The sequence below is a fragment of the Triturus cristatus genome, chromosome 10 (genome assembly GCF_964204655.1).
Source record: "Triturus cristatus chromosome 10, aTriCri1.1, whole genome shotgun sequence".
Classification (NCBI taxonomy): Eukaryota; Metazoa; Chordata; class Amphibia; order Caudata; family Salamandridae; genus Triturus; species Triturus cristatus.
The window spans coordinates 40,845,528-40,865,961 of NC_140593.1; the positions used below are offsets into that span (position 1 = coordinate 40,845,528).

Consider the following 20,434-nt stretch of genomic DNA (forward strand, 5'->3'; position numbering starts at 1 on the left):
TAAAAAACCAATGAAATTCCCCCGTTATAGTTACTTCAGATAACTATAACTCGCGCGACCGCCACGCTATCACAAGGATGATGTCATCAGTGATGTCAAGAGTGATGCCACTGACCATGTCATGAGTGATGTAATATGTGACGGAATGTAAAGAAGCTTGTTTTACCAGTCTATAATCTCTTGAATGGCTAAATGAAAGGCAACCACACAAGGTACATGTATATCAAATATATGTATTTATTTCTAAACACACCCTGCTAGTCTCTTTTTGAAGGCTAGAGGTCAAAACACATAAGTTACACTTCAAATATTACAGTAAAATAGCACAAATACACGTCAGGCCCTAGGGGCACGCCAAACCATATACTAAAATAGTGGTATAAGAACCACAACTTAACTAGACACAAGGCCTAGAGTCTGTAGAATCGCTGGGACCCCAAGGAAGTGACACAGGGTACCCACGGGGGCCATGTGCAGTGTGAGAACACAGCCGCAAGCTCCCGTTAGCTTCTATGGGGAAAGTCGAGGTTAGATTTTTAAAGATTAGGGACACTTAGAAATGAGTCAGGACCAAACCCTTTGGGACTTAGGAAGTTCTAGGTTCAACACCCACGGGAGCATCGGAGTACTCGAGTTACCTCACCCAGGGGAGCCGGGTGCATAGATGTCAAATGGTGTTGGGTCGCGTCGTCGTTTTCAATGGGAGCTGGCAAAGAAGTGCTGCTGCCGGGAAGATGCGAAGTGTACAAAGAGATCCAAGCCTGGATCGAAGTCGAGAAGAACCTGAATGCAGAGGGGACAGAGTGTGGGTCACTAGCCAGTGACCAGGAGGACGATAGGCGGATGCCCACCGATGTCGGGTGATTTCAGGTGAAGAAGGTGAAGCTTGACTCTTCAGCCAAGAGGACCAGGTGGCGTCGAGGATGACCAGGAGCTAGATTTGAGCTGTCCCACGAAGGATGTCAAGTGCTGCAGCATCTGTGCCCAGATTGGACACAACAAGCCTTGGCAACAGCAACCCACGCAGACCAGCAAGGTCTAAGGGACTCACCACTTGGTAGGGAGTCAGGGCACGTCTGGAGCAACCAGGGAAGCCCAAGGAAAATCAAAGTTACCCTCTCAGGGTCCCACCAGTCGACGGACCAGGGATCGCGAAGGGACCTCGAGAAGAGACACAAAATGGCGGCCGAAAATCTTCGTTGGATTCTCTGCTCGAGGTGGGCAAGTAACCACAAGCACGACTTCAAGAGACGTCAAGAAGTCAATGCACTTGCAAAAGTGCACGGTGACCAGAAGTTCCGGTTCCGCGCTACTCACGAGGGCTGCGGGTCTCAGCTTTGCTGGGGACTCGGGCCGGCCTCTGAGATGTCTGGAAATCCTCTTCCTGGGCTGCAAATACTTTGGAGTCCGGCGGGAGCTTCGGAGATGCAGACCGGCAAAATGCTTCGTTGGTGCCTGCCAAGCAAGGGAGTCCCTCCTTGACCCCAAGGGAGATTTCTTCAGTCCTCTAGTCTTTAGTAGAGCGTCAAAGTTCCAGGATTCAGCTTCAGAGATTCGTCCAGGGATATCTAAAATTCTGGTTACAGAGGTTCCCTACTTATACCTAAGGAAGGAAGGGGTTGGACTAGCTCTGGGGACCCACCAATGGGAGGGTTTGGAAAGAGGGGTGGCTACACCCATTTCCTTTGTCCAGTTTCACGCCAGAGCAGGAAGCCTCTGAACCGGTTTGAGCTGGACTATGCACAGGGACACCAAATGTGCCCCCAGTGCAGGACTTCAAAGCACTCTGAGTGTGCTCCCACCCAGCCCCAATACATATCATCCTGTCTGGGAGGTGGTTACACCTCCCTGTGACAGGAAACCTATTGTCCAGGCCTCCCCTGCCGGAGTTTCGGTCAGCAGCAGGAGGCCAGACCTGTGACTGTGGCTGCAGCATCCATTTTGTGATGCCAGGGCTCTATTAGATTTCTACCGGGTATACCAGTACTGCCATGTCTCTCCCTCTAGAAGGGTGGGATCATATCTTCACATGAAGAACTGATGTGGGGGTATTATTCCAAGGTGTTTGACACCAAACATGACATGTTTCCGCGCATCCAGTCCAAAGTTAGCATTAACCGTTTCAGATAAAATGCACTTAAGAGTATATGGTCAGGCTGCACCACTGACAACACCGGAGAAGAGATTCCGAAGGCTGCAGAGGGGCTCATCTCATGCCTGGGCACCCTCTCACATATAACCAAGCATCCTGCCTTCAGGGTTGATAAGGCTTGCCATAGGGGTAACGGATAGGTTATTATGTGCAGTGATAGGTGAGGTATAGTGAACCTATACCTCAGTAAGGGGTGCATGCACCACCTTACCCAGGCTCCAATAGCAGACCTGTGGTGTCATTTTGGCGGGCTTTCCAGGGGTGGCACAACACATGCTTCAGCCCCTGGTAGGCCTCTGGGGTACCTATGCCCTGGGTACATAGTATACCATATACTAGGGACTCACAAGGGTACCCCAGAATCCAATCTGGAGTGTACCTAAAGTACATGCAATCAATTTAGAGAGGAAGCAGCTAGGCTGGGGACCTGAATAGCAGGTTCCCAGCCAAACTAAGTCAAAAACCATCAAAATCCCAAGACAAAAGTGGGGGCAACCATGTAGTCAGATTCCACCTTCTTACATACCCCCCCCCACCAACGAAAGGAAATAAGGCTAACTTTGGCCAGTTGAGCCTTTATTGACTAAGTGGCCATATAAGGAAGTACCTGCACTAGCATGGTTACCCCCTGTCTTATGGTCTACTAAGTTATACCTCACCCTAAGGGTATGAGAGGGTCTCCACCATGGGGAATCACTACCTGTGGTGTGTTTTGCTAAAGACAAAGGCTGGTGAGGTGTCTGAGTAGGGAAGTGAGGCCCTAATAAAGTTGGTCTCAGCTTCCTCAGATCACTGGTCACCATGTATTCCTCTCTTTCCATGACTGAGTTGCACTTTTCTCTAAGGGTCAAACTTTGGCTGCCTACAGCTGGGGGTTGGGTCCCTTTGTGTGGAACACTGGAGGGACATGGTAGGTTTGGAACCTTTCGGTCCCAGGTTTGCCCTTGCCCAACAGAGTCCTTCTGGGGTAGGTCCCTCCACAGAGGTATGGGGGATCCCTCAGTGGGTTGATGAATTTTTACCTGGCTAGGGCTACTAGACTGGTTGCCCCTAATCTGCTGACGGGGGGGTTCCTCTGGACAAGGGGCCCTGTGGGGTCCACTGACCTCCCTGACCTATGCAGCCCTGGGCTGACTGAGGCAGGGTAGAGAGGGGCAGGTTACCTACTCCAGACTGGGTACCACCTTGGAAGGGTCCCCTGCCATCAGAGGTGTTCCTCAACCCCTGTGCTCTCTTGTGGAGGAGATTGGGCCATTATTTCACGCTCCATCACTCCAAAATTCCCTGGGGTTGGGCTGTGGCCATCACAGCCCCACCCACTTTCTCAGGGGGGCCTAACATTTTTAAATGGGCCTGTATCTCAACTTCAGCCCAGGCTGAAAGTTCCAGATCATTGCCCAACAGGCAATCTACAGGGACGTTTGGGGACACTGCCACTCTCTTTGGGCCAGTGACCTCTCCCCAACTGAGATTGACTATGGCCATGGGATGATCTGTTTTGATACCATCTATGTTGGTCACCTGGTATTTAAACTCAAGTAAAAGCTGGTGAGGGGGGAATAGTTTCCCTGTCACCATGGTGACACTAGCCCCTGTGTACCTGAATGCCCAAGCTCTTTGACCATTGATCAAGGGCTCCTGTCTGTATTTGTCTTAAGGGTTGGGACCCATGGTAAAGGTGGCAAATCCCATGCCACCATCACAGACTGAGGAGGCTTGTGAGGGGGACCTGTCCAAATTAGGGCCCACCTCTGTTCCCCATGAGAATGCACCTAACTTTTTGGGTGCAATACTACCGCCTGGGGGATTACTACTAGTAGTACCAGGAGGAGTAGTAGTATTAGTTGGAGGAACATTTTCTTTATTGCCAATCCTGGGGCAACTGGGATCAGTTTTCCAGTGGCCAGGCTTTTTACAAACATGGCAATATGGTTTCTTTTCTGGTGAAGAAGGAGTTTGGGACCCACCCCCAGGGGAGGACTTTTGGGGCCCTGTAGGGGACTTATCTTTAGATTTATCCCCACCTTTCTCTTGGGACTTGGTAGAATCTTTCTTCTGGTCACCACCCTGATTTTTAGGGCTTACGCTGGTTGTGACCCATTGTCAGCCTTCTTTCCCAATTCTTGGGGAGAGGTCAGATCAGAGTCCACCATGTACTGGTGTAAAAGCTGTTTTTGACAATTATTAAGGATCTGCTCCCTCATAATCAAATTGTACAATCCTTGATAGTCATGTACTTTGCTGCCTTGTATCCAACCTTCCATAGCCTTAGTAGCACAATCTACAAAGTCTACCCAGTCTTGATTCTGTGCCCTTTGGGTATCCCTGAACTTTAACCTGTATTGCTCAGTGGTTAGGCCAAACCCTTCAATCAAGGCACTCTTCAGACTGCTATAATCATCTGCCTCCTCCTCTCTAACAGTGGTATTATCAGTGGGCATGGTGGAAAGTGAGTCCCAAAGGCACCGCAGTCGGAGGAAGAGGCGGAGGTGAGGGATGCGGAGTGTCTGCTAGAGGAACTGGTTTGTGAGACGGGGAAGAGTGTGGAAAATCTGGAATGACTACTAGTGATGATGGTGAGTATGCTCTTGAGTACTGTGTATCTGAAAGTGCTGGAAGTCTTCATGCTTTCGTTTCTCTGATCCAATCAGCAGATTTGGAGATGGAGAATACAGATGCTGTGGGTCTCGACATCTCATGTCTCTGATGTCTCCACGTCATAGTTTCTCACAACACTGAATGGTGTTTCTTCTTCAACGTCGACCCACCCATTTACGGTAAGCATGTTGCCACTGTACCTTGCTTCGACGTCGTAGTTCTCAATGGCGAACAAGAACATCATCTTTTTTCGGAGCTTCTCCTCTTTTTGGATCTCTCTCTTATGGAGTCCTCAGAAGGTGATGTCGCTTATGTGACGTCCTACCTCAAGATAGCACCTTGTGCGGTCTTTGCAGTTTCTGTCTTCCGTGAAGGCGAACTTTTCCCCATGTCCTTCAGGATGCGCTTGTAAAAGGTCCTGCAGTGTTCACATTTGCTTGGGTTGTGGCAGTCAGGAGGGACATTTGGCAAATAACGATGGTATTCTATTTGCCTTAAAACACACATTTTCCTGTCAGATAATGACAGAGAAATACTCTAGGACTCTAAAGACGTCGGGTGAAGCTGAATTAATTACAATCTGTAAAGATTTTTATTAGAAGAAAAGCCAATAAAGGCCAAGCTCAGTGCTCGAAGATGTTGTCACCAGGAGCCGGAAAAAAGCACTGAGGTGACCGCCATCTGCTGGAACGATGGGCTGCTGGAGGGCTGCGAGCCCTTAAAGGTGCCGTTTTTATATATGCATGTCTGCAGCCTATGTGTCTACACTGCCCTATTCCTTCTTCTCCATTCCCTTTGAAAAAGGTTTGTGAATGAGATATTTGGGAGAATTAGCTAGTCTTGTATAATTGTCCTAATTTTGATTATTAATTTGGGTTTTTTAATAGTAAATTAAATACATTAGCCAATATAGTCTTTTTTATAGGCAGTAAAATACTACAAATATATCGGTTAAAACTTGAGCTTCCTGAAATAAGGCGAAGATCTACACTTAAGTAGATACATTTTAAAGAAGCGCTCCGGGATCTAGCACATGGGTGAGACTATTCCATGCTTATGATTATCAATGTAGATCCCCTGAAAGAGAATCTGTAGTAAGAAATATCCATCAGACAACCTACACGAGGTAGACCCCGCTATTTTGGAAAGCTGCTGATGGGGCCGGGAAGTTTCACCTACGTGTGAGTGATCCTATACCGACATTCAACATTACTGAGAAAGGTTATTATATTGTATTGATAAAGCGTGAGCAGCTACCCAGAGGGCATCATGCCGTAGATCAACGAAGAAGGATATCACTGAGTCGGCTGCAGGAAAATGGCCGGGGACAATCCTTCTGGGAATATCGACAGTCAATCCACCCAGAGTAAAAAAAAATAATTTGAGCCCACAGTGACTATCCACAAAAGACATGTGGGTTCAAAAGGTGATATGGGCTCAAAAGATTTTGTGGTTACGCACGAAGGAGCATGCTTCCAATTCAGCAAATGTAAGGGGGAAAACATTGCAAAAACAATGGAATTCAGTAATCAATGATACGACGAAAGAACTGAAGTCCCCTTGTGGTCTATGGGGGCTTAACATTCTAGAAGATGACCCAAGCATAACGTAAGATCATGTCTGACTGAACAGTGTGAGCATTACTGATCCGGCCATGAGAGACGTCAGTTGCTAGGCAACGTACACGCGCACGTGCCCCCGTCCCGCATTCACATATCAGCAGGCTCACACCGAGTCCTGCTGTTGATGCATACTGATGAGCCAGGACTCTCGCCTGCTGCCCGTGACCAACCATTCATTCATTGACTCGTAACAGAGATCGTAACCAGAAGTATTTGACCGAACCTTTGCAGCACGCCGCGCTAATGACTCTAATTTGAGAACTGCACTAGATGTCTCGAGAATTCTGGACATTTCAACGAGCGAGGTTACTCTGCAAGATACCTACGCTCCCACACAATTCCATGTCACTTTGAGTTGCCCAGAATAACTGTCTTCTAGGCTGTCACTCACTTGTCCCTGTCCTGATGAAGACCCGCACTGACCATATAGTAGTGCAGACCCTGGGTTGAAACGTCGACGCTAACCCCTGGACCAGTTGCAGGAGTCTGCGAAAAACGAATTGACTCAGTTCGCAGAACTGCTATAAACATTCGCCTTCTGGCCTCCCGAGTCCTCTAACTGTGTGCTTTGACGGCCTTTCAAATGTTTTGGGGTATATATATATATATATGAATGACGCAATTTATATAAAAAACCTCACAATACCCTACATGTATTTGTATGTGTGTTGCTTATGACTGATCGCTTTCTATGAATAACCAATGACTTCTTGTGCAATTGTCTAAGGAATTTTTTCACCCGACAGCACCATTGTTACTTTATTATACATCAGAGCTAAGACAGCACCAGCCTTTTTAAATGCTGATAGTTCTACTGTTTGTCTGGAGGCACAGGGCCCATGGAAGAAAGGCACACACCGTCAGAACTTGCTTAGGTAACACATTCCTGCACAAATTATGGAGGTGTCCAATGAGCTGCATTCTCTACTGAAAACTAGATTGTACGAAGGCACGTCTTTACCTGTGTGGTAGTGTGCCACACAACTGAGCTGCTCTTTCAAGTGCTCACACAATGCCAGCCTTTGTCTACAGCCATGATTGCACTATCTCCTACTGGCGACAGACCAACACAGTGCCCTCCGAGGTGAGAAGATTAAAAATCATGTGAACACCAGCCTTTAGCAAAAACAACAATTGATGGACAGAATGCAGAACAATGTCATACATTCACACCAGTACAGAGATCTGGGCCTAACATCGTTTTTTTGCTCACCATGCCATTCCAGTTTGGACCCAGCCATATGCAAATCAGTCTTGACCCTGTGCCTCATGGGAACAATCCAGCCCGAACTGCCAAGCCAGGTCCTCCCTGGACTGAAAACAAGCATCCTAGGACCGGTTTCGGGGTTTCACCCCTCTTCAGCCAGGAAAGCTTGATTCCAGTGGCCTGGAGAGCACGGGACCCACGTCTGAGCATACCCGTCCCACTCGGGGTGATAAATGCAAAAACAACAATTGATGGACAGAATGCAGAACAATGTCATACATTCACCCCAGTACAGAGATCTGGGCCTAAATCCATCGTTTTTTTGCTCACCATGCCATTCCAGTTTGGACCCAGCCATATGCAAATCAGTCTTGACCCTGTGCCTCATGGGAACAGTCCAGTCCGAACTGCCAAGCCAGGTCCTCCCTGGACTGAAAACAAGCATCCTAGGACCAGTTTCGGGGTTTCACCCCTCTTCAGCCAGGATAGCTTGATTCCAGCCTTTAGCCAGACGCCAGGATACCATATATGGCCTGCCTCTGCCTTCTACATAGAGCTTGAGAGTTAGACACAATGCTAGCCCTTGCCCCCACTGTTAACGTCCACAGAGGACGTCTTCCAGAGGATTGCATAAGACAGGTCTACACAATGCTAGTGTTTGCCTGCATGGGATTCTGCAACATACTATCTGTCCTCAGAAGACTGCACTTGAAACAAATTCACAAAAACGCAGGTTGTTGTCAGTGGCCTCCCTGCCACACATGTTCTCTCTCTGAAAAGAGGTGATGCACGCACCTGGCCGTCGGCACTCTTGGATGACATCATAGCAGACCAGATCTGAAAGGAGTATCTCATCTTCTTGATTTCCACATTCTGCACCTCCACACCGAGGTCTGTCTGCAAATAATCCACCACCTGGGTAAGTAGAAGCAGAAGCACAGATGTTACCTATAAAGACACTGCTATTCAAGAGAATCCAGGCGGCTCTTTGTGCTAGCTGTTGGTAATTATTTCTGGCATACGCCTAGACATCAAACATTGCATGCTTCAATGCCCTCCCATTCCACTCTGCCTTCTCCCCTAGATGCCCAGTGCAAGTACCCTGTCCTGTTGCACAAGAACACCCTCCTGTACACAGGGGACATCCACTCTCTAGGTAGCTTTAAGGTAACCCCATTATCAGGAGATGAGGATGCTGACAGCAGCAACCCCCTTCCCTACAAGAAACAGTAAATCAATGACACTGGAAAGTCATGGAACAAAAGCCTCCACGCCCCACCCCCGGTGAGTCAGTATGAACACTTTCTTAAACGAGGACACCACAGGCTAAATCCCTGCCCATCACTGGAATCTATAGGGACACAGGGGGGGGCGCCACAGGGCTAACCCATACTCCCACCATCACAGGCTGCATGAATTTACCATTCACTTAATCTATAGTCCCCAGCAAGCATCTGCATACATTTAATCTAGATTAGGGACACCACTGAGCTAACCCTTACCCATCCCTGGAGACTGTAGGGACTTAATTAAGATTGCGGCCCAACACGGTTCATCTTTACTTTCTTTACAGTCTGTAGGGATTTAGAGACACCACAAGACTAAGCCTTACCCATTCTGTGAGTCTGTAGGGACAGCACTCGGCTAATCCATAGATCTGCCAATTTACTCAAGAGGAGGGACATCATAGGGCTAATACCCCCTGGTATGAGAGCCTTAGGGACCCCCTGGGTCTAAAACTTACCCCCAATCACTCTACAGATCCTTCTATTTCATAACTTACATCATATGACTTTCCTTACTCTACTGCTGTCCCAGGAGTTTGTAAGGTCTTCTCCATAGGTGAGACTTCCCCTCATACCACAGTCTACAAGACCTTAATCTTTATAAATTACACTATGTGGCTCATGACAACCAGTCTCGCCAGCAGGGGACGCTACAGGCCAAGAGTCACTCTCTGAGCCAGATGCCAGGCTTACCCTCCTCTGTGTTTCAATTAGCTCCTGGTCCACAGGAGACACAAAGACAGAGCCCCCGTCATGCTCCATCGAGTAGAACTTGATGCTCTCCATTTCCACCTCTTCGTCGAGCTTTAACCTGAAAGAACAAAAACAGCAGCACTGCTGTGAGAGGAGAGAATGTTGTAGCAGCACTTCAGCACTTGTCCCCTGCTAGGCAGACCTACGCGTCCTAGCCCCTCTAGTAGTCTTTTGGTTATTCACAGTTTCATGCTGTTCAAGCAAGGAGGGGCTCCAAGCCTTACAGTCATTCCGTGATCCTTCTAATTTCTCAGCATAGCTCATACTTTTCTGGACAACTTAACCATAAACATTTCATTCTCACTGGATCTTCTCAGGAAGCGTGCCGTCCAAACCTATTCAGGCTTTAGGGTATCAATCATGCTGCTGCTACAGGCGGAAATACTAGCCAGGAATTGAGGTGCTCACCATGAGCTCAGACAACTCCTTACTTTAAACATAACAGGGCTTATTTATGAGATGCCAGCGTCATTTTTGCATCACGTAAAAAGGTAGATGCGTGATGCAGGGCTCTCATTTTGATTTGTGAAGCCATACAAAAACACCCTGCGTGGCTTTGAGTGGCCTCACGAATCTTGAGTAAGGCGCGGTAGTGTAAATAGCTGCGTTGCCTTACTCTGAGCCCGGAAGGCATTATATGGACATTGCGGTGGGGTTTCCCGTGCAACACCCATGGATTTAAACACTGCCCCAGATTTCAAATCCATACACCTCTAGAGGTGAGGCATAACAAGGAGAAATATTCTATTTCTCCTAGTTTTTTCTTATTTCCGCATTCTGCAGCACACACAGAAAGAGGAAAACGTCTTTTAGGATTGTTTCAGTGCAGGAAGGTGCCCCTTCCTGCAGAAAAACAAACCTGCGTGCAACACAGGCCCCCTTGCAGCATGGTGCCAGGGTGCCTACGTTGGCACTAGGCTACCAAAACTGCACCAGCACAGAGAGAAAGGACAGGAAGGCACCGTATTGCTTAAATACGGTGCATTTCTGCCCTTTCACTTTGGCGTAGGCCAGCACAGCAAGGTGCCTTGCTGCAATGCCCTACACGAAAACCCCATAAATGAGCCCCAACATATCATGGCAGCACACTCCTTCACCATTCCAGCACTTGTCCTTTATAAGGCACCCCTATGTGAGGAGAATTCCCACAAGCAGCACAGAGAACCCCCTCAGAAAACAGAGCAAGGAGAAGTCCTTAAAAACTCTGTACAAAGAGACAATCCTCAGGGAACGTAGAGAAGGCCTCCTGTAAACAGAACTAAGATGCCTCCCAGAAAACAGCAGGAAAGAGGCTTCACTGAAACTTCCCTAACAGAGGTGGATTTGTTCTCCAAGCATTCAGCTCTGAAGTGTCCGAGTCTCCTAGATCTTCACCCAGCAATGCTTTCTTGGTGACACAAAGTAGGGGTGTCTATCGGGGATCAGAGAATTACGAGCCCATGTTCGACGTTGAGTGGCTGGAAAGCGTATTCCTTCACATCAAAGGTTTTTATGTGACTGGCCCCAGTGATGGGTCTCCAAACATCCTTCTTCGCCACTATCTACCCACTTAAGGCTGACATCTGTCACATCATATGCCTCAACATCAATGATAACGGTGCAGAAGTTGATGGTTCGTTTGACAGTGAATGTGGACATCAACGACGTCAGTCAATAGTATTTAGGACCTGCACTCCTGTTACTTTTTCTTTCATGCTTCCCTGGGAGAGTCCATGGAGGTATGAGACAGCGCTGACAGAGATAAAGCTCACATCTGCCAGTTTCCGATTCACAAGGCACTCTGAAATGATCCTTACGTCGCTGGCACATATCTTCTCAGAGAACAAGAAGATCATTTTCCAGTTTCTTCTCGTCAAAGGAGAACTTCACAGGCTGTAAGGAAACACTCCAGGAAACTGCAAAATCCTCGTCAAAGAGGTCTGAGAAGGGAACCAAAAATGCTGATCAGTGCTGATAAAAAGAATAGTCACCTGTAGCTACAGTGCATCAGCAATGCAATCTTTTCTAGGTTCACAGGCTTGAATTATCTGCCTACGTCAGGCTGGGAAACCAGTAGCCCACGTTAGTTCAGCAGGGTAATAATACAATTAAAACTGAAAATTAATGGGCAAACAGAAATATATATTTCCAGCCCATCCACCTCTTTATGTAGCCCAAACTTAGTCCAATCAGGTGGAGGGGCCCAGGGTTCCAACCCTCATCAGAGGCTTTCACTGCCTGATTTTCAAAGTTTGTTAGCAATTATGTATTATCCTCATTAACGGGGAGGCGGGTGGGTGGATGTAAAGATATGAAATATACCAATGGTGCAGAACTGTAGCTACAGGTGTCCTTCTCTTTCATAGGTGCACGTGCTTGGATTAGGATTCTCATATCAGTGTCTAGTCTTAGATTAAGCAGTAATGAGGCTTACAACAGTGGAAAAGATTCTGTCGCACTGCTTAACCCACTTGCATCTCAGTTGATTATTTATGACAAAACAGCAATGCTAGATAAAGTGGGGTCGATGGCAAGTTCACCTCATAATAAAACGCCCGCCTACAACGCCGCAACTGCTGCCATGCCTCTTGTCGAGTGAGCTCCAGATTTGCTAGCTTTGTTACGGAACTATGAAATGCATGAAGTGATCCATCTTGAAATGCTCTGATTTGACAAAGGATAACTTTTGTTAGAGTTTCCATAAGATACAAACTAGTCAGTATTTCCAAAGTCTTTTGAAACTAGAATCTCTTGACTTCTAGATAGTGCAGCCTTTTCTCAGCAGCTGTAAAAAGTTGATAGATGTACTCCTTCATTCAAATGAATAAGTTACTCACTTTCGGTAACACTTTTTCCGGTGGATACAGTACCCACCTGTGGATTCCTCACCTTCTAAATATCCCCATGCCCCAACATGGACGAATACTTTTTCGATAGTTCTCCTACTGCGACAGGGACCGTCGGTATCTACAGCGTGACATCACAGGAGCCATAATGAGCCCTGTTCACGTGCTGATGGCAGTTTCCACCCAATTTCTTTTATGTTCCTTCTAGGTGAAAGGATGGAACAAATATAAAAATTGTATGAGCAATTTTTTGTTTTAAGAAAAATGAACGTTTTAACATGCTAATAAAAATATACATATTAAATATTGATAAGCAAGTTCCTTTGGTATATAAATAAACATGTGATGGGGAGGAGGGTGAGTCGGTGACGAATTTGCAGGTAGATTCTGTATCCGGAAGAAAAAGCGTTACCAAAGGTAAGTAACTTGTTCTTCTGATAGATGCATCAACCTGTTGATTCCTCACCTTTTGAACAGAAACCCTGAGAAGTCCAACACCCAGAGGTGGGTGCATGACTGTCTATATAAATAAATCCTGTAAAACAGAGCGAGTCAAGAGACCATCCCACGTCACTTCGGAATCTAACCAATAATGTTTAGCAAAAGTGTGAAGGGAGGTCCAAGCCGCTGCTTTACAGATAGATATCAGCAGCAGGAAGCCCTGTAGCCAAAGCAGAGGTAGATGGCTAAGCTCTTTAGAATGAGCTCTATTTAAATGGCTCCTTGTGTTCCAATGTAAAGCTTATCTTGATACACAATCCATTGCGGCAGAGTCCTCTTATGAACGGCTTTCCCCTGCATTTTTCCAATGTTCCCTACAAAAAGGTGGTGATCAAGTCTGAAGTTGCATGTCCTGTTCATGTAGAAACTGACAGCTCTTTTGGGGTCCCAGCATTGAAGTCTCTCCTCCTCTTTGGTTGGATGGGGAGGAGGACAGAACGTGGAAAGAGTGATGGACTGACCCAGATGGAAGGGAGTGACCACTTTTGGCAGAAAAGCAGCCCTGGTTCTCAATATCAACTTATCACGAAAAACAATTAGGAAAGGAGGTTTAACACTTACGCTTGAAGCTCACTAACTCGCCTTACAGAAGTAATGGCAATAAGAAAAACTTAAAAGTTAAAATTCTCAAGGGACAACTATGAAGAGGTTCAAATGGAGAACACATCAGATAAGTTAAAAGCAGATTAAGATTCCACTGAGGCTGGGGACCCCAGCCCGACTACACACACTAAGAGATAACCCAACATGCTGGAATTGTGGCACGGGGAGGGGAGATTTAGAACACCCGATCTTCCAATGTCCAAGGCTCAAGATCTTCTGGCATAAGGTTATGGACTTTATAGACACCGTTTTTATGTGCAAAATCACCAGGAACTTTGCCTCGCTCATCACAGCGTTCATTCGAACAGACCTCCCCACAGAGGGAGAGAGAGAACTACTGTACCTACTCCTAACAGCGGCAGCCAAACTCGTGCTAAACAACTGGAAAGACTCCTCAAAAACATCCTACAAGAGCTGGCTCAACTGGATTACCCACCTTAGAGGAGCAGACAGCCTAGCACCTCAATACACCCCGTGGAAGTCGTCTTCCAGAGGCCTATGGGAAGCGTTGGACAAAGCGCTAGTCCCTTATGACCCACCAGTGGAAATAGATACAGTCAGATACCAAGGCAAGGACCTGAATTGAAGGACTACCTAAGCTTGAGAAAGTATGCGATCGCGCTTCTTTCCTATCCTTCTCCTTCAACTTATTCTAATCTATCCTATACACTCCTACCTTAGAAACTCTCTTGTCACTATATAAACGAGCTAACAATGGTGGAGCCGACCTAAAAGTAACACTATGCTAACAGACATACCATGTAACCTATACCATGTAACCTAAGGGCGACTCAGACAGACAAATGTTTTGTATGTCCTGTATATACCTAATACCTAATACCTAATAAAAATACTATTAAAAAAAAATAAAAGATTCCACTGAAGCATAATAAAGGGAGTGGGAGGATATTTATTTGTAAGTCCCTTTCTGAATCCCAACACTGTAGGAGATTTAAACAGGGAAGGTCGATACGATAAACATTTAAATGCTGTAAGGGCTGACAAGTAAGCCTTAAACCGTTGCAACTGTGCAGCCCTGCTGGGCTAAAGAGAGGGCAACACGTAAAATGTCAGACAAACAAGCCTTAAAAGAATGTAAGTAGTTATCACCAGACCATTTAACGAATATAACCCATCCGCCAGCAAACCCAGATTTGGTGGAGTGTCTCCTGGGCGATAAAATATCATGCACCTCATCAGGAGGGAGAGAAAAGGAATCCAGGTTGCTCCATTTAATCTCCAGGCATGTAGGGGCAGTGGAGGTGTAGAATCTGCCCTGCGACTGCAAGAGGAAGTCTGTCCTGTGAGGAAGAGACCGCTGAGGACACGGGGAGAGGTGAATGAGGTCTGTATCCCACACCCTTCGCACTCAGTCCAGGACTACTATGATGATTCGGGCCCGGTCGAGGCGAATCTTCCTCAGCACGTGAGGAATCAAGGGTATGGTAGCAAACTCATAAAGCAGCTGGGATTTCCAGCTGAATTGAAACATTCTCCCAAGGCTCCCTGCATTGGATACTGGAGGCTGCAGAACGACGGGCAGTGTGCTTTCTATCCCAAGTGGCAAAGAGGTCTATCTGAGGAGTTCCACATAGATGGAAGATGATCAACACCGCCCCCGGATGGAGGCATCACTCATGATCAACAGAATAACAACGACTGACACTGTCCACACATACGTTGAGTACCCTGGCCAGGTGATTTGCAACTACACAAACCTGTCGATCTTGAGTCCACGACCAGAGTCGTGAAGCTTCTCTGTAGGGAAGAGACAACTCCACACCTCCTTGTTGTTGATGCACTACGTCACAGTAGTGTTCCCTGTCAAGATTTGGACTGACTGATCACGAAGGGAAGGGAGGAAGGCCTTGGGAGCCAGACATAAAGCCTGCGATTCTAACACGGATATGAAACTGTTCTCCTGGAGAGCCAAGGCATCTGATCACCTGATCCCCCAGATTAGCTCCCCCATCCTAGAATGGAGGCATTTGTTATGACTGGGGACACCGGAGGAGGAGGGTGAAAAGGATTCCCTTGAAAGAGATTGTCAATCAGGACTTGACCTAATGGCTAGGGCGGTCGACGTTGAATCTGGGGAACCGGGTTCCAGTCTCGGCAATGACACTGAACATCCTGTGATTCTGGGCAAATCACTCAATCTCGCCGTGCCTAACAAAAATGAATGTGTCCTCATGTAAAGCAACTGGTGCTATGTAAAGCGCTCTGATACCCCATACCTTCGGGTTGAGTTCGAACTATCTAAAACTCCGTAAAATAAAAACAAATATAAAAAAAACCTTCACCAATGGAGATCCACTGAAGTGATTCTGGAAATCTTGATACAGGCTCGCAGATCTCCATTGTTTGAAACCACTACCTGCGGAGGCACCACTGGACTGCCCTCATGTGCCAGCGTGCAGGAAGCGAACATACCGAGCAGGCATAAAAACTTTAGGACTAGAATAACCGCTCCACCCTGAAACATTGTGATCATATCCTGAATCTCTTGAATTCTCTGAGCACGAGGGAAGGCTTAATTCACACTTGTGTCCAGTACTATCCCTATAAACAGGGTGCGCTGAGAGCGTTCCAGGTGAGATTTGGGCTTGTTGATAGAAAAGAGCCATTTGAACAACAGCTGAGTTGTTATCGGCAAGTGATGAAACCCCTACTCTGGAGATTTGGCCTAGATGAGCCAAATGCCCAGGTAAGGGAACACTGGAATTCCTGACCTTCCATAATGGGCTGCTACCACTCCCATCACCTTCGTGAAAACCCGAGGAGTGGAAGGAAGGGCCACAAACTGATAATGTTGGGACAACACCGTGAAATGTGAGACTGCAGAATAGGGATGTCAAAGTAAGAGTCCTGCAAGTCGATTGACAGCATGTAGTCATCTTTCTCCAGCACAAGAAACTCCTGAGCAAGGATCAGCATCTTGAACTTTACTTGTTTGAGAAACCAGTTCAAAATCCTGAGATCTAGCATCGGACATAAACGACCATCCTTCTTGGGCATCAGAAAATAAGGTGAGTAGCATCCCTGATCTCGTTTCTGCTCTGGAACCAACTCCACTGCACCCTTTAGAATTGAGGATTGGACCTCCAGCTGGAGGAGCTGAAGATGGTCTGCAGAGAAGGAATTTCGTTGGGGCAGAAAAGGTAGGGGGAATTCCGGGAAGGGTACGACACCTCATTTCCACATTACTTAATACCCAAAGGTATGGGCCTGTACTGATGCAGAAACTGGGACGCCCGTCCTACCACCTGCAAAGCACGCTCTAAGATGGGAAAGCTAAGGCTGTTTTAATGTGCTGTTAGCAGAGGAGGAAGAGGATGAGGTGGAAGATGTCAGAAGGGGAATGGCTTGGTGTCTACCTCTAGCACACTCTCTACAAGACTTACAGAGGGGGTTAGCAGATTGCTGCCGTTCCTGGCGCCCTCAAAATGAAAAGCCTCCGGAGAAGCCCCAAAATCTTTTGAGTGGCCTATAATCCCAAGGCTGAGACTCAAGCCCCAGCTATTGAGCTGTGGCCTTGCTGTCCTTGAAATGTTCTAAAGCAGAATCTGCCTTAGTCCCGAATAGGTGAGAGCATCAAAAGGCAAATCCATGAGGGTGTTCTGTACATCCTGTAAAAAAACGGAACCCCTCAATCATGCATGTCTTCGAGTAGGAATTAAAGAGCCCATTCCTTGCCAGAGAATCAGCCATATCCAGTCCCGACTGAATAACCTAGCGGGCTGCAGCTTACCAATCACTAAATTGTTCCAAAAAATGACCATGTCGAACAATTACCTTGTATGTCATCAGGCAATTTAGGAACAGACTGGGAAGAATCCAAGAGGGCATGAATGTGCCTGCCCAGTAGACGGGTAGCATTAGTGGATTGTAGAGCCATGCTTCCAGACGAGAAAATCTTTTAGTCGACTGCTCCATCTTCTTGGATGGAGCTGGGAAATGAACCTGGGGTCAGCTATACTAAGCATGAAGCTTAAACAACTAGACTCTGGCGTCGGATGTGAGGACAAAAAGAGGATCTCCAGGAGCCGGTTTATAACATCTGGCTATCGACCTTGACACAGCTGTGGCTGCTGTTGGTTTCTACCAGATATCCAAGATAGACTGTCAAAGCCGCATTGGAGGGTAGTGGAGGTAAGAAGAGTGAAGCAGGTCAGTAAGGATAGGAGATTTCAATTCCATGGTAGGAAGGGGTAAATCTAACATTTCTGCAGCTTTCCTGATAACTGATTGGTGCAGAGGGACTTCAGGAGGTAGACAATCTTGTAGAGATAGCAATTTCCATTCTGGGAAGGTATCCAAACAACTTGCCTCTCTTAGCCCCTCAAAATCTGGGTCCATTGAGGGCTAATCAACAATCTCTCCATCTTCTTCTTGGGAGTCATGCTCGCCAAAGAAAAATTGGACTTCCTCCACCAATTGTTGGGCCTCTCTTCTGGACGTATGCCTAGGGTACAGATGAACATGAGCAAATTACGCTGTCAACAACACCGGTATTGGCGCTGGGGAAGTCCGCAATGGCACGGAGCAGTCAGAAGGAGCACTTGCGATGTCACGCCTGTGTCATCACTTGCGGCATCGGCGACACCTCTAGAGGAATAAATACCAAAGGAGATGGCATCCTCTCCCTTGGGACCTCCATCAGCACCGGAGTCAGCCAGGCACTAGCTGGTACGGCATCGAAAAGCCTACCAGGGAATAAGTTAAGGACCTACGAGGCCCACATGTGCATCAGATGGAGACATCGACCTAATGAAAATATTGAACTTGGCGTTCAAAAAGTTACTGGGAGCTGTACCCGGAGTTGGAAAGTCTGGGTACACTTGTTCCTATGGTGGTCGAAGAACTGTATTAGAAGGCAGAGTCCCGCTTGGTACCATAGAAGAAGCCGGAAGAGGAGCTGGCATTGAAGGCGACGGTGGCAGCAGCACTGGAGATGGAGTCAGTGTGACCTCCTGGCAACCTTCCTACGAGGGTGATTGTGGAGACACTGGTCTTGCTAACTAGTCTTTTGATGAGTGATGTTGAGGCTCATGACATCGCTTTGAAGAATGAGGAGTTTGAGACCTGCATCTTGGATGAGATTTGCGATAACCTCTTTTTTCACTTTCACTATGCCCAAAACAATTTCGCCTCGCTCTCTTTCAGGGCCTTCAGATTAATGTTTTTTGCAACTGCGATAGGCCCTCAACAACATGATCCGAGCCCAAACACAAAAGACAGCTGTCATGAGGGTAAGTAATAGACATCTGAACTTCACAGCCCTTGCAGGGTTTAAAACCTGACTTACGAAGTGGCAAAATCTTTCACAAATCTTCACTCTAAAGTGAAAAAACTTGACAATTCCCAAATGGTGAGTATGAAAAAAACACAAAGCATCAAAGGTGACAAAAAAAGGGAACTGAAGCCAGCACGCCAACGGGAATCTTAATGGATGCAGTGACGTCATGAATACAGACGCCCCCTGTCGACGTGGGAGAGCGATCGAAAACATTTCTATTTAAGCAGGCGTATGGGGATATTCAAAAGGAGAGGAATCTGCAGTTACATGTTTTCATCAGAAAGAAAGGTTTTGGAACCTTTATGATGACTTATGGATTGGTTGACAAAGTTACTTTGTTCTTGTTGACATTCAAAAACATTGACCTAACTGGAGAGGTATGAATTTCTCCAACCCTTCCTGCAGAGTTATGACCAGTAGAAAGGCTGTTTTTAAAGACAAAATTTCAAGAGAAGCCTTGTGTATCAGTTTAAATGTCTCACTTGTTAGTTGTCCTAGAACTGTATTTAATTCCCAAGCTAGATTGTTTTTTGTAGAGGTGGGAAAGTGCAATAAAACAAACTCTGCATAAATTTGACCACACTAGTAGAAAAGAACGAGGGTGTTGACGGAGTCCTGAGATATCTATAAATAGCTGTTAGATGTGCTCAGATAGAGGTACAGCTTGGTGCTGATGCTGCTATGGTTGGAAAATAAGGTAGTATTGTATGCGGAAGCAAGAAGTCCGTGTTGATTTTATTTTCTGATGTCCCGATGCAAACCACGTTCCATTTAAGGGAACACATTTTATCCATTGAATCGACTTTGGCTGCTTTTAAGAGCATTTTGCATTTTGGTGGAATGTTAAGTGATCCATACTTTAGGTCTGCAACAAACAGGCAGTAATGGTGGAGGAAGGACGGGTCGTGATGTAAGACCCTGCCTTGATCTTTGGATAGTAGGACTGGATCTGTGTTGAAAAGAATTGGTGTCCGGATCGAGCGATCCCACAGATCCGTGAACCAGAATTGTTTGGTCTAAGCTATGGTTATTGATATGATGGTGCATGGTTCCTTCTTCATTTTCCTCCAGACCCATAAAATGAGTGGTATCAGGGGAAAAGGGTACACAAATTTCCCTAACGAGGGAGTCGAAAAAAAGGTTTTCCCCTGAGAGTCTGGGCACCGCCATCTACCTATGCAGTTTTAGACATTGGCATCCTGCGGCGTTGCAAACAGATCTAGCTGTGGCTTGCTGCTTGCTTTCTGTTTGTGTTCATCCATACTGTGTGTTTTGGTTCTTGTTGTAATAACCCTACCTGTAGAGACAAAAAGATTTTTCAGTCCCTGCTAAAAAGACCTTTGTCGTATTGATGACTTTCAAAATAAAAATATGGTTGTCTTTTTCTAAGACTCAATGTTTTGGCTGTGACGGTATCTGTTTTATATGTCTGTGTGGCTTCGCCCACATGGGACCCAAAGAAAGATTGACCAAAGAAGAACATGTCAGCAACTTTTGATTGTACCACTGGTTGCTTGGTGGTACTGCACAATCAACCACATCATCTTAAACAGACCAGTGCCATCTGTCTGAAGGCAGTATTCGATCC

The 20,434-nt window shown here is 46.6% G+C and overlaps 1 protein-coding gene across 3 annotated transcripts in view; it reads right to left on the minus strand.

The window, feature by feature from the left end:
• Positions 1-20,434, minus strand: part of FAAH2 (fatty acid amide hydrolase 2) — a 195,339-nt gene that overhangs the window by 85,790 nt on the left and 89,115 nt on the right. For all 3 annotated transcript variants that reach the window (XR_014969987.1, XM_085630341.1, XM_085630339.1), the window contains exons 7-8: positions 9,559-9,676; positions 8,375-8,494 (exon numbers count right to left, since the gene is read on the minus strand). Coding sequence is in view for 2 of the 3 variants with exons in the window: in XM_085630341.1 (XP_085486467.1) it covers positions 8,375-8,494; positions 9,559-9,676 (238 nt within the window). In the remaining variant the exon portion in view is untranslated. The remainder of the gene's footprint in view (positions 1-8,374; positions 8,495-9,558; positions 9,677-20,434) is intronic.